Source organism: Ipomoea nil, unplaced genomic scaffold (assembly GCF_001879475.1).
Source record: "Ipomoea nil cultivar Tokyo-kokei standard unplaced genomic scaffold, Asagao_1.1 scaffold0298, whole genome shotgun sequence".
NCBI classification, from domain to species: domain Eukaryota; kingdom Viridiplantae; phylum Streptophyta; class Magnoliopsida; order Solanales; family Convolvulaceae; genus Ipomoea; species Ipomoea nil.
The window spans coordinates 100,761-115,667 of NW_017616726.1; the positions used below are offsets into that span (position 1 = coordinate 100,761).

The 14,907-nt window shown below is 42.0% G+C and overlaps 1 protein-coding gene across 1 annotated transcript; it reads right to left on the reverse strand.

The window, feature by feature from the left end:
- Positions 1-13,513: 13,513 nt before the first annotated feature.
- On the reverse strand, positions 13,514-14,188 carry LOC109157127 (uncharacterized mitochondrial protein AtMg00810-like). Its single transcript, XM_019305020.1, has one exon. It carries the CDS (start codon positions 14,186-14,188, stop codon positions 13,514-13,516), a length of 675 nt encoding a protein of 224 aa, XP_019160565.1.
- Between the last annotated feature and the right edge of the window lie 719 nt (positions 14,189-14,907).

Here is a 14,907-nt window from a genome sequence, read left to right on the forward strand (position 1 = left end):
GGACTAAAAGTGTCGAAGAAGTCCTGACCTAGAACCTGATTAAAACCTTTCGCAACCAGCCTGGCTTTATGCCTTTCAATAGCACCATCAGCCTTTCTCTTCGTACGAAACACTCATTTACAGCCAATAATATTCATACCTGCAGTGGGTGGAACTAGAGACCATGTGTGGTTATGCAGGAGAGCATTGAATTCTTGGTCCATGGCTTCACGCCACTCAGGATATTTGACAGCTTGAGAGTAACATGTGGGTTCCGTGGGATGCACTTGAGCTGCTAGAGCAAAAAGAGGAGCATCTGCGTTGCTGCGAGTGGCCATAGAGTGAGTACGGACATTGGTCCTGATGGACCGCCCATGTGGACGGCCTCGCCGGCGAGCAACAGGCTCCACAGGATCACCCGACGAGGCAGCCTGTCCAGGATCCACGGCTGGTTCGAATGAAGCAGGTAGCGGCGGTTCTGGCAGCTCATCATTGGACACGGCAGGAATAGGTGTGCTGTGACTGAGAACAGATTCCGCCCAAGGTCCAGAAAACGGAGTAGATAGATCCTGCAAAGAAGTTTTAGTAGCAAAGGGGAAAACTTCTTCATCAAATCTGACATGCCTGCATGTGTAAATCTTATTAGTATGTAAGTCCATGCATCTGTACCCCCTAAAGGACTCAGGATAACCTAGGAAGACACATGGAGAAGACCTGTATGACATCTTATGATGATTATATGGTCGAAGATGAGGGTAGCATAAACACTAAAGACACGAAGAAAAAGATAGGAAGGAGGAGATTTATGTAACAGGAGATGAGGACTGGAGTTATTTAATATAGAAGATGGCATTCTGTTAATTAAATAGACAGCAGTCTCAAAGGCAAAATCCCAAAATTTCAAAGGAACAGAGGCATGAGCTAGAAGAGCCAGACCAGTTTCAACAATGTGACGATGTTTTCGTTCAACACGACCATTCTGTTCATGTGTATAGGCACAGGATTGTCTATGTTGAATTCCTAATTGAACAAACAAAGAATGCAACTTTTTGTACTCAGCACCTAAATCAGACTGAATGGCCTTTATTTTGCAATTAAAGGACCGTTCAACAAGAGTACGAAATTTATCAAAGATGACATAAAGATCAGACTTTAATTTCATAGGAAAGAACCATGTATAACGGGAATAGTCATCCACAAAGATCACAAAATAACGGAAGCCAGAAGTAGATAAAGTGGGCGCAGGACCCCAAATGTCTGTTTAAATAAGATCTAGGACTTGAGAACTAGAGGAAGCAACACGGGGGAGGGGAAAACGGGCAGATTTGCCTAATTGACACGCATTGCATAAAGAATTATGACAACAAATATTATCACGAGACCCACTAACCAAACAAGAACGAAGTATATGGCTAAGAACACGGTTATGAGGATGACCTAGACGATTGTGCCAAGTGGAAGCCGAGGCACGAGCGGAAATAAACGCTGACGGAGACGAACTAGGTAATGAAAGTGTGTATAGTCCCCCCGAACTATTGCCCCGAAGAAGTATTTCCTTGGTATTGATATCTTTTACAACAAAAAAAGGAGGGGTGAAACTCAAAAAAGACTTTATTATCGGATGCAAACTTCTGAACAGATAATAAAGAATTAGACAAACGCGGAACGTGAAGTATATCAGACAATGTAAATGATCTAGAAGGGGTATTAAAAGAGGCATGGCCAACATGACTAATAGATAAACCCATACCGTCACCGACACGTAAAGTGTCATTACCAGTGTACTTCTCCGATGTAGGAAGGGCAGCGATGTTCGGAGTTGCATGATTTGTGGCTCCAGTGTTCGAAACCCAAGTATGAGAATTTGACGAGGTTTTAGAAACTAAACCATTCTGAAACACCAAATTAGCCTGAGAACCCGGAGCCCCTGAATATCGCCGAAAACAGTTGACTCCCATGTGACCGAAACTTTTGCAAATTTGACACGGATCATTATAGCGCCAAAAACAATTGGCTCCCGTGTGACCAAAACGTTTACAAATTTGACACGGATCATCATAGCGCCAAAAACAATTGGCTCCCGTGTGACCAAAACGTTTACAAATTTGACACGGATCATCATAGCGCCAAAAACAATTGACTCCTGTGTGGCCGAAACCTTTACAGATTTGACACGGATCATCGAAGCCACGTTGCTGACCTCCACGGTAATTAAGGTTGTCATCGCAGCGCTGCATCTTCTTAATTTTATGAATCACAAAACCCTAGCTAACTGATACTAGATGAGAACTGATTGTATTATATTTTCTGAACTTAATTACAATGAGATTAGATGCTGTGAATATATAGAATAGAGAGTCACAGTGTGACAATGATAAGAAGTAGAGAGTCACAGTGTGACAAGGATAAGAAGTTCTAAACAGACTCATATACATAGAGTCCTAATATGGACGCGTCTAAAGAAGAATTAGATTTGCCTACTGTTAAGTTTCGTGCGCAATCCGCGGCTCTTGTTGATGCGGTTGTGGACTTGTCGGTGCAGCAAAAGGATGATATTACAAGTTTGGGTTTCGGGGCATTGCTGGATTTCAAGGTGTCTGAGTGTCCTCCTCGCCTTTTGCATTGGTTGTTAACTAATTTTGATGGGCAAAACAGGAAATTTGACCTGGGTGGCGGGAGATCTGTGTCAGTCAATGAGCGGGATGTTGAGTTGGTGTTGGGGTTTCCACGTGGATGTATCGAGATGGTGAAGCGGGACAAGCACCATATTAGTAACTTGTTGAAACACTGGAGGGGGTTGTTTGAGAAGGTTAGACATACGGTGACTGCATCCCTTATTGCGGATAAGGTTGTTGGGGAGGTGGACGGTGGGGTATGGTTCAAGAGGCATTTTGCTATGTTGGTGGTATCTACGTTGGTTGCGTCTATGAGCAATGGCTATGCGAATCAGATGTACTTCCATTGCTTTGATGATGTCTCTCGCATTCGTGATCTAAATTGGTGCAAGTTGCTTTTGGATTCGTTGGTGGAGACGCAGGATGCTTGGAAATCTGGCCAGCATAAGTGCTTTGTTGGTCCTACTGAGTTTGTTGCAGTATGGTTGTATTTTATCTTTGTGTGTGTGCTGTTTTTTGTTTAGCATCTTGCCTTAATTTGTTGTGTTTATATTCCAGTTGTTTTATGTTGATCGGTTCCTCGATTGGTTCCTTCATTTCGGGGATGGAGCTCTGAGTTGTTAGCTGCCCGAGAGGCTGCGGAGATAAGCGGGAGTGGATTTGGGGTTGGGGTGATTGAGCCCCCTATGGCGGGAGTGCGGTTGGATGGTGATGGTGAGCGTCTTCCTGAATTTGGACCTAAGGTAATTTTGGTTTTTTTTTTTTTTTTTTTTTTTCGTTTATGTTGTATGTTGTGTTACTTTTGCTAATTTATTTTGATTTCTGATGCACGAAGATTTTTTTAGTTATGCACATGGGTAGGTGGGGTTGTGGGTATTTCCAGTGTTTTTAAACAGGGTTGTGCACACATGTTTGCCTGCTGCGCACAGTCAATTTTTTTAAAAGGGTTGTTTTCGTTATTGTTGGATGCTGATTTTTGTGGTTTGGTTTGTGTGGCCCCTAGACTTTTGAATGTGTGCTGAGCGAGGTTGCTGCTGTGCTATTGAGTTCCATTCATGAGATGTCCGGGTTATTCGCGATGGCTCGTGGTAGGGTTACGGAGGAAGAAGTTTGTCGGCAGGTGTATGGTCCTGTTCAGCCCCGTCTGCTAGAGTTGGATTCAGACTTCCGGTACATTGGTCACGTAGTGGGTTTGAGTGATATCCCGTCTTTTAGCCTTGGCTTGACCCAAGATTTTGCGGTTGGTGGTGTATATGCTAGGCAACCGGATGCGGCGACTGAGGTGGTTAACAATATTGTGGAGGAGTCTATGGGTGCTGAGCCTGATTGTGGAAATGTTATGGATGAGGTAATTCTTTTGTTTCCCTTTTCTTATATGTTGGGTGTTTGGAATTTGATTTTGCTTACTTTTTTGGCGTTCGTTGTGATATATTTGGTGTGGTCCTTTTGCAGGGGGTTGGGGGTGTGTGTGCTGAACAAGCTGGTGGTGGGGGGTTGGTGGATGAGGTTGCTTTGCCTGAGCATGGGGGTGATGTCGTTGGTGGTGTTGGTTCAGATCTTGGTGGGTGCCCTACGTCGGACTGTACACAGGTGGCTACTCCAGTTGAGGTTGGTTCTTTTTTGGTTAAGTTTTTTTTTTTTTTTTTTTTTTTTTTTTTTTTTTTTTTTTTTATAAGTTGTGTGCTTGTGTATGTTTGTACCTGTGCACTTCTGTGCTTGGTGAGGTTTTTTTTTTTTTTTTTTTTTTTGTTGGTGTGTTGGTGGCTTTTTATGTGGTTTTGAGTGTTGGTAGTTGTGCATATCTGTTATATTTGTTGGTGCATTCATGTATTGTTTATTAGGGTGGTGTGTGCGTGGCCGTGTGCTGTACGTGTGCGTGTTAGTATTCTGTTTTCTTATTAGCTTTTTCTTTAATGTGTTTGTAGATGTGCATAGTGGGTGTTTTTGTTGGTTGGGGGTAATTGGTATGGTTATGGTGGTTTTTTATTATAGTTGTAACGCTGTATGGTTGTTAGGTATTAGTAGTGGTTTGTTTTAGTACGTATGTGTGGTGTGTTTGTTGTTTCCCCCCTTATTTTGTTGTTTCATGGCAGGAGTGTCTTAAATTCAATGTTGTTTCTGAGCCCACGTTGTCTGATGGCCCGGGGTGTGCGGCTCCGGTTAAAGCACTGCGTCCCGTTATGCCGCATGTGGCTTTTCCCCCAGTTGTTGTTGCCCCTCTTCAGTATGAGCCGTCCACCTCTCGTGAAGCTGTTGCGTTCCCCATGTCTGACCTCCCGGAAAACACGTTAATAGTGAATTGGTTGTTGGGTGGTTCGCCTGCTGACATGTTAGTTTTCCCGTTTTGTTTGTTTTTGTGGTTTGCATTTTTGTTTTATTGTTTGCATTGATAGTTTGGTTATTCTAGGGGTGAAACTATATTTTATGTCGGTGGACGAACTGTGTCGTGGGAGGGTCTGTTGTCGCTGACTCCGGGTTTTGAGGTTGATCTTGACGTTATAGATGCGTGGGCAGCTGTTTTGAATCGTCGTGAGGTGACTAAGGCTCGTGCCGCACCGTCTCGCCTTTTTGCTTCTACGTTTACGACGGTTTGTTTTAATTCCTTCATTTCCCTTTTCGGTGGCGGTTGTGTGTTTCTTGTTTTTTGTATTTGTTTTGTTTATGTGTTTTTGTCGTTGTGGGGTTTGTAGTTGACTACAGTGGTTGATACTTCCCACACCCCGGAGAAGAGGCTGGCTTGGTTCACTGAGCGGTTGTTGATGGATTTGGGGTTGTCGCCTTGTGATGATATTTCGGAAGTTGACATGGTATGGGTGCTTTATGTTTTTTATTAATATGCTCGGTCGTAGTTTGTGCACGCAGCCTATTGTATTCATGCACGCTGGGTGTTGTGCTTGGCGGGTTACACTTACGTGCATAGCTTGACTACACCCTTATGTTTGTATTTGTTGTGTGCAGCTGTTTTTCCCAATTCTGCGTCGTGGCCATTTTTTCTTGCTTTGTGTTGATTTCCCCTGGCGTCGCTATGTGATCATTGATAATGATTCAAATCCCACATCAAAGGCGCAGAAATATGGCGATTGTGTTGAGGATTTGGTGAGTGTGGCTCTCTTTGCACCCCTTCCCCCCTTTTATTCTCTTTATGGAGTTGATTTCTTCGTTTGTTTATTGTGTGAGTGGTGTTTGAATGGATATTGTTTATTTTGTTTTTCAGATGGGGATGCTATCCCGATTCTATGAGGGTCGATCTCCTTCTCGGTTTGCTGCTTGTGTTTGTGTTGAGGCGAAGCGTTTGCAAATGTCTTGGCGGGATTCGAAGAACAAGAATGATTGCGGTGTTTTTCTCATGCGGCATATGGAGTCGTATGTTGGCCAGCGTGTTCGTGATTGGGATTGCGGTCTATTGAAGGGGGACACTACTACTCTGCACAAGCTTAGGCTACGTTACATGTCGGAGATTGTGATTTCGGAGTTTAACGTGCACAGGCAGCGTAATCTTTCACGAGCGTACCAGTCCATTTCGGCTCCTTTGCCGCCTGTCTAGACTTGTTGATTATTTAGGTAGTCATTGTTGGGTGTTTGGTATTTTGTGCACACTGATATTGATTTTTGTGCTCGTTCTTTGGTTTTTGGGTATTTGTTTTTGTGGTGGATAGCCTCCTACCCACGAACAATAAAAGCAAAGACGTGGGGAGTTTAGAGTGCACCTTTGCCTACTTCTTGAAACACAAAATCAAGTTCAACCTGCCGGCCCTCATGCTAAAACACATGGAGTTTTGCAAAGCGAGCAACCGGCTTAGCCTACCCTACGGGATGATCCTAAGTTGGATCATGGAGAAAAAGGGGGTGGATCTAAGCCACACCGAGGTCAAGACCGCAAATGGCATGGTCTTTAACGCCCAGAACCTACGCCGCAATGATATCTACTACACCGAGGGAGGACATTACCTCACCCTCGAAGAAATTTGCCAAAAACCCGAGAATGAACGAAGAGAATTGGTCGACCAATTAGACGTCTCCAACAAGAAGTTCAAACGGGCAATGCAAGATTGCGGTATCCTGGAGGGAAACGAGGACTAGGAGGAGGATGACGAACCCAACCCGTTGGTGCAACCACGATCAGGAGGGAACCCGAGGGAGCAAGACGAGGGCTCAATCAATGAACGCATACTTGCACAGCTCAACCGGCAAAACCAAATCATGGAGGAAGGGTTCTCATCCTTGATCCGTACGACACACGCACTAGATCAGAGGGTGGCAGCAATCGAAGCCACCTTGGGCACTCGCGGGACGTCCAGCTCAGGAGTAAGAGACCGAGGTAAACCCAAAACCTTTCTATCACAACACCACCAGAAACCCAGTCTACCCCAGCTAAGGCAAAACGTGGGGCCACATTCCTAACCGGGAGGCCAAGATGCGGAATGCCTAGGGGGTGAAAGAATGGATTAACGCACCGGGCTTCGGGGACGAAGCCCCTCATAAGGGGGGGAGAGTGTAACACCCCGTGTTACGACCCCTAAAACCAATTAATTAATTAACCCATAGCCCAAGAAAAAGAATAAATTATAATAATTAATTAGGGAAAAAAGCCCACCATAGTCCATGGGCCCTTATCCCTAAACCCAATCCTTAGTTCCAAAAGGAATAGAATTAGCAAGCCTATAATATTAGTTCCTAATCAGGACTCCTAAATATATAAATAAGGGACTTAAGAGGCACCTAGAACCCTCCCACAAAGAATAACGCCCCACCACCCCAAAAAGAGCTCCAAGAATCCCCTTAGAAGAAATCAAGAAAGCAAGAAAGCTTAAAGAAAGACCCTTCATAGCCAAGGAATTAATTAAGGCTAAGAGGTAACCCATGTCTCAACAAAACCTATTTTCATAACTATGATTTCCCCCGTAGGATTTCCCCATATTATTGTGTATTGATGATTTGTGATGTTATTATTGATGATTGATGGGATAATTTCATGGGTGATCTTGATATCGGGAGATTCTTGATAATTATGGTGTTCTTAACGATTATGTGGAGTTCTTGATGATTATATGTTGCTCTTGATAATTGTATGGCGTTCTTGATGCTTATGTGTTATTTGTACCGAATCTTGTAATTAGAAGACGAACCGTATTCTTGTTGATGTAAAAGTGATTAGAACCCTAGGTTGTATCGTATGATATTATTCTTGGTGTATCGGGTGGGGAAATCGCATGTTTGGGTGTCAATTATGTTTAGAAAAGCATGATAGGTTATGTGCCGTACGTTTCTCGTATTTGATCCGTTGATTGTCTACGTGTTGATCGTTAATTGCGTTGTAAAGTGTCTAAGCATGGTTTCGGGTTCCACAACGGTTCCCGGGGCGTTTTGTGTATAAAGAGTCAGTGGGGGTTAGGTGGGGGGTAGGGGACCCGCCACCTACCCGCGGTCAAAAGAGGGCAGTCCCGGCAGCGGGCAGCCGGCGGGCGGGCAGCTGCCCGCCGGCGACCCGCTGCCCGGAACAGTGTTACCGGCGGGCAGCCGGCGGGTGGCCCCCCTACCCACCGGCTACCCGCTGGAAATTCCCATTCGGGACCCCGGCCTCCCCGTTTGATGTTTCCCCGATCCCCGTGATGTCCCAACGGACTCCGTCTATCGTGCCTATGTCTAGTTGGATATTTCGGGTACCGTTCGTAGGTTGTAGGAGTCTTATATATTGCATGCTAGTTGAATTGGTATCCCGTTGACCTAGGTGGAAGAAGCATGAACCCCTTAGGATTATTCTTAGTATGTGAAGGATCACGCATAGGTTTTGTTATACGTTTTCTCCCCCTTCCCAATGTGTTAATGTGGGTTGCATGTACTTGCTATGTGTTATGTGTGCATGGTACCCCAATTCGGTTGCGATCGGATTGGTTATTCCTGAGCTGCGGTTTAGAAGCTGGCTGCGGTCAGATTTACGCTCTTGGGCTGCAGTCCACCATTTGGTTGCGATCAAACGTTTCCACATGAGCTGCGGTTCATACTTTCCTGGCTGCGGTCAGATGACATTCTCTTGGGCTGCGGTCCACTGTTTGGTTGCGATCAAACATTATGATGAGCTGCGGTTCATCGGTCGGTTGCGATCGATCCCTCCGTGTTGCGATACGGGGCAGGGTGCTGCGGGGCCGTGTCAGAGCTATATGCGTTGACCCTCATGTATGGGCATGCGATTGATCCTGTGGCGCCAACAAAGTGTGCTATGTGTTGAGATATGGATGAGTTGTGATTAAGAGTATCTTGGGGGTTGTGACTATGGGATTTATGTTGGGGATTGTTTACGTTGGGTTATGATTATTATTGGTGCTCAGCTTTGTCTGTCTTGCCTGTTGTGGATTGTATAAGCTTGTTATAACTGTTGCTTGTGTCTAGCCTTATCTGTCGAGTCATCCCCGGATTTAAAAGCTAGAGTTCGTAGGATATATCTTCATGCTCAAAATGGTTTTCGTATATCTATATATATATATATATATATATATATATATATATATATATATATATATATATATATATATATATATCTCTATATGTATTGTATTTCAACGCGTTGGAGTGGGTTACCAGCACCTCTCGCTGAACAGATATATTTGGCTTTTAGGCACAGAAGAATAAGTCACTGGAGCGCGCTAGAACTTGGAACGTAGAAGTAGATAGCTTCCCTCTTGGCCTGCGTGCCATGCTTATGCATTTACATTATTGAGGATATTAGTTAGTTAGCCTGTGCACCTGAGTTCTCTAGCTCAGGTGTGGCATAGCACCCCGTACTCTTGTATTATGTTTTGGGATTTAATGAGATTTCACCCTTATTTTATAAGTCTTAAATGTCTTGAAAATCTGGGGTGTTACAGAATTGCTGCGAGAAAAGTTCTATATGGCAGAGAAAAATTTTCACAATTTATATAATGTGCTAAAGGATAGGGAGTACCTGAGGGTGACTGTGGAAACGGTGTGATGGAGGATGAACTTTTAGCAACAGTAGAATTAATAACATAGTCGCGCAACCACACTGAAGGAACTTTATTTCTCATACCCCGACCCATCTCAACATTCGGATCCTGGTTATTTGGAGCAAGAGTGCTAGTGTGTTGTTCAGGTTGTGAGCTGAATTCGGGTATGGAGTTTGACTCTGGTTGAGAGATTGGCTCGGGTGTGGAGCTTGGCTCAAGTTGAGGGTTTGGCTCGTTTGTGGAGCTGGGCTCGGCTTCTTCAACAATTACAGAAAAATCTTCGTGAACAAATTCTTCATGAGGATTGGTAGTCATATCTGTGAGGGGAAATGGAAAAACATCCTCAAAAAATTTCACATCGCGGGAAACAAAAAATTCTTTGGTGTCAAGATCAAACAACTTCCAACCCTTTTTCCCAAATGGATATCCCACAAAGATGCACTTTCGACTCTTGCTAGCAAATATATCTCCTTTTGCTTTTTGATTGTGGGCAAAGCAGAGACACCCAAAAACACGAATTGTGTTGTAAGATGGAGGACTACCAAAAAGAATTTCATAAGGAGTTTTGTTACCAAGCAACGGTGTTGGTGTCCAATTTATAAGATGTGTGGCCGCAAGAACACATTCTCCCCAAAAATAAATTGGCAAATTGGCTTGGAATCTCAAAGCTCTCGCTACATTGAGAATATGTTTATGTTTCCGCAAAACCCTACCATTTTGTTGAGGAGTTCCCACACAGGAAGTTTGAAATAGAATTCCAGTATCAGAAAAAAAATACGCAAGCAATTGAATTCAGTACCGTTGTCACTCTGAACGACTTTGATTGATTGAGAGAATTGTCTATCAATTATAGCCACAAAACACAAGAACATTTTAAAAACCTCAGTTTTATCCATCATCAAATAAATCCAAACTGCTCGCGAATAATCATATATTATAGTCAAGAAATAACGTGCACCACAAGAGGATTGATATTTGTAAGGACCCCACAAATCACAATGTATTTTCTCAAATATTCGAGATGCTCTGTTATTACTCAAAGGAAACTTATCTCTAGGTTGCTTAGCACGAAAACAAACCTCACAAGCTTTATTAAAATTTCCCACAGCAGTGCCAACAGACGGAAGTAGTTTTACCACTTTTTCAGATGGATGACCCATTCGTTGATGCCAAAGATTGACTGAACTTGTCACACCATTTACTGTAGGATGTTGCACTGAATCGATTCCCTTGAAGTAGTAAAGTCCATCCCGTCTAACACCCGTTCCAATCAGTTCCCCCGATTGGTCCTGTATAGCACACATATAAGAGTTAAAGTGGACATTGCTATGCATATCATCATTTAACTAAGAAACAGAAATAAGATTGCAACTTAAAGACGGAACATAAAGGACATGATTAAGAACAATTTTGTCTGTTAATCGAACCGAGCCTTCTCGAGTTTCAACCACTGTTTTTTCGTTGGGTAAACCAACAGGGCAATGAAATATATCTTTTGCATCAGTCATTCGAGTGGAATCACCAGTAACGTGACGAAAAGCCCCTGTGTCAATTATCCACAGCCGTGGATCAAATTTACCATTCAATTGATCATCAAAAATTGGTGTACCACTAATCAGCCCTGTTAATGCCTGTGGCTGCTCGTCGTCAGCCATTGATGAGTTTATGCGTAGGTATAAACCTTAGCTCTGATACCATGTAGAATACAAATAAACAAGAAGAAGAGGAAAAACTAATATATTGTGTGTTGTGTCAACTTCAATACAAACACTTGTATATATAGTGCTAACAAGATGATGAAAAATAAATACAAATGAGAAAACAAAGAGACACATGGAAAACCCAAGTGACACATGGAAAACCCAAGAGACATATAGAAAACTCAAGAGACACATGACTATTAATATAGATGATTAATATCATCAAATATCTCAACAATTATCCCCATCAGTGTTGCAAAAATCGCGGTTAGGCGCCGATTAATTGGCGCTTAGGCGCTAGGCAGCCCCCAGACGCCGCGAGGAAGGCCGGAATCGGCCTCCTCCACGGCCGGCCGGCCGGTTCGGCCGATTAAATTTTTATTTTATTTTATTTTATTTTATTAAGGTTTAGGGTTTAAAACTTTGTCGAGGCATAAATTTTGACTCGGTTGTCCGTTTGGGACAAAATTTTTTTTTCCAATTGCGTATTTTTTCGAGATCTATACAACCACTTTTTTTTTAGGCCTTTGGCGGTTTGCCCCACTAATTTCTCAAAAAAAATGCTTATTTAGCTCTTAATTTTAGTTTTTTTTTTTATGTATTTAGACGGTTTAAACAATCTTTTAAACAATTTTACAACCACTTATGTAAATAGTTTGTAAGAAATAACTATGGGAACCTTATGTTTTATAAGTGAATTTTGATAATTTTTAATTTTTAATTTTTTTTTATTAAAAAAAATATAATAATAATAAATCGGCGCCTAGGCGCCCCCTCGGCGCCTAGGGGGCGCCTAACGTGTTTTGCAACATTGATCCCCATTGTTATTAACTAGCAAACTAGGGAATACATTTATATAAGAATAAAATTTTAAGATTCTTGGATAATTTTATAAATATAAGCGCGCAAATGAAAGGTCGAGTAAAATCAAAATTCAAGTTGTGTGTTACAACCACTTTTATTTTTCTTAAAAGCTTACTTATTACCTCCCAAAGCCCAAAGGTGTTAGGAGCGCGTTGTATCCTAAATTTCTCAAGATAAAACGGATGACATAATATTAGTTCCGCACTCAAACTAAATTGTCACGACAAATTAAACAAGAACAAGGAAGAACACATAATTTTAGAAGAGGAAGCACTAGTGGAAATTATGGAATTTCCGACCACCTAAAAGTGATCTTAAATCAAGTCGAAAGTCTTGTTCCGACCACTTTTGGTATTCGGAAAAACCTTTAATTTGTTGCTATTTTCGATTACTTTTTGGTATTAACTTGATTTAATATCACTTTCAGGTGGTCAGAAATTCCATAATTTCCAGTAGTGAAGAGTAGAGATTTGAGGATAGAGATCAGAGACAAAGTTTTGGATGAAAATAATTTTTTCATAGCGGTGTAAAACCTATGTTCAATACTACGGTATTTATAGGAGAAGTGGTCAAATTAGCTTTAAATTAATTTGATTTTAAAATCAGTTTTTAACCTCCCCATGATAGACAATTAAATCTAGAAATAATAGTTGCGGTTATGATGGTTACAACCATTAAAAATTAAAATTTTAAAATTAGAATTAAATTAAACATATAATTCATAAACTAACGTGGAATACGGCCGGCCTCTTCCTGTAGATCAGACCATGGGGAAAATTGGCAAACGAGACCAACTACGAGTCAAGTCTTTTCAATTTAAATGAGTGTATTTTGAGAATCAATTTCTCATTCATCTGTTATCGGTTTTGAGTATATAATATATTAAATTAAATTTCTTACTTCGAAAAATTCAAATTCACTTTGACCTGACCTCAATCGAAAATGTATCCCACTCAAAAATTTGCTTGAAAATGGTCATTTTGCATGTCAATAAAAAACTAATTTTCCAACACTAATACATAATGTATTTCCTTCTCTAAAGAAGAGTAACACTACCTATGAAATCACTGTAAATATTGTCTCATTTATTTTATGCACTTTATTTTGTGCATGTTATGTCCATGTCTTAAACTTCAGACATCGTTGATGAGAGTGGCTATCTGAAAATAGTATTTACTGTATATTGATAATAACAATACAACCAAATGATAAATAACTCAGAGACAATAAGAGTCCTACTAGGAGTATATGACTAGAGTCCTAATACACACCCACAAGTTCAAGATGAGAGAGACACAATATTGAGCTTGTCACGCAGAAACTCAAATCGCAGAGCCAGCAGTGATTTGGTGAAGATATCAACCAGCTGGTCTTTGTTGGAGATCAGATAAAGCTAACCTGCAACTCCCCAGAAGCCACCTTGTCCCGAACAAAGTGAAAACTGAAAATTGATCTCAACGTGCTTAGTCCTCACATGAAACACGGGATTTGCACAAAGATACGCCGCACCAAGATTATCACACCACAAACGCAACGTAGCACCTAGAGAAAAACCAATCTCACGTAACAGCGACACAATCCAAGTAACCTTCACCGAAACATCTGCAAGGGCCTTGTACTCAGCCTCAGTAGAAGACCGAGCAACCGTTTTTTGCTTGTGACAGACCCACAACACTAGATTCGAACCACAAAACACCGCAAAACCACTAGTGGACTTCCTGTCAATAGAACAACCAACCCAGTCCGAATCCAAAACGGCATGAAAATCAGTAGATGAAGAAGCAGTCAATCGCAGCCCAAAGTCTACCGTAGCCTTGACATAGCGCAAGACGCGCTTCAGAAGCTTCCAATGATCAATTGTAGGAGAATGCATGAACAGACACAGACGATTTACCGCATAAGACAAATCTGGACGAGTAACAGTAAGATACTGCAAGGCACCTGCCAAAGTGCGATACTGATTGGGATTGTCATACAGCTCATCAGAAGACTCAGCCTGAGAAACCGAGGCTGGAGTAGTAAGCGGCTTGCAATCAGACATGCTAGCCCGCTTCAAAATGTCCCCCATGTACTTGCACTAAGAAAGAACAAGACCCCATGTCTATAGGAACAGTCTCGATACCACGAAAAAACTACGGTGACCCCAGGTCACAGATCTTAAACGCAGACAAGAGCTGAGCAAGAAAAGTATCCAGTACAGCAGTATCATTACTCATCAAAATTATATCATCGACATAAGCAAGTAAAAACACCCTGGAGTCCCTCACCGAATAGTAAAACAATGAAACATAAGTTTTAGAGGACTGGAAACCCACAGAAATAAGAAAATCATGCAACCGTTTGAACCACGCCTGAGGGGCCTGTTTCAACCCATATAAAGACCGTTGTAAAAGACACACAGAGTCAGGAGAAACCAAATCAGAATACCCGGCGGCTAACGCATGTACATGGTTTCAGACAACCGACCATTCAGAAACGCATTGTGAACGTCCAGCAGACGCAAAACCCAACCACGAGAAAGAGCTAAGGAAAGCAAAAGACGTACCAGGATAGGTTTGACTACCGGACTAAACGTATCAAAGAAGTCTTCACCAGGGACTTGATTAAAATCCTTAGCCACCAATTGGGCTTTATAGCGCTCAACAGAACCGTTGGCCTTGCGCTTGGTTCAGAATGACTAGAGTCCTAATATCCTTGACTTCCAACAAGCAATTCTCAAGTAAATAAATTTGTGTACATCTTTGAACCTTTTAATGTGCCACTCAATAAATATCAGATTCTAATCCT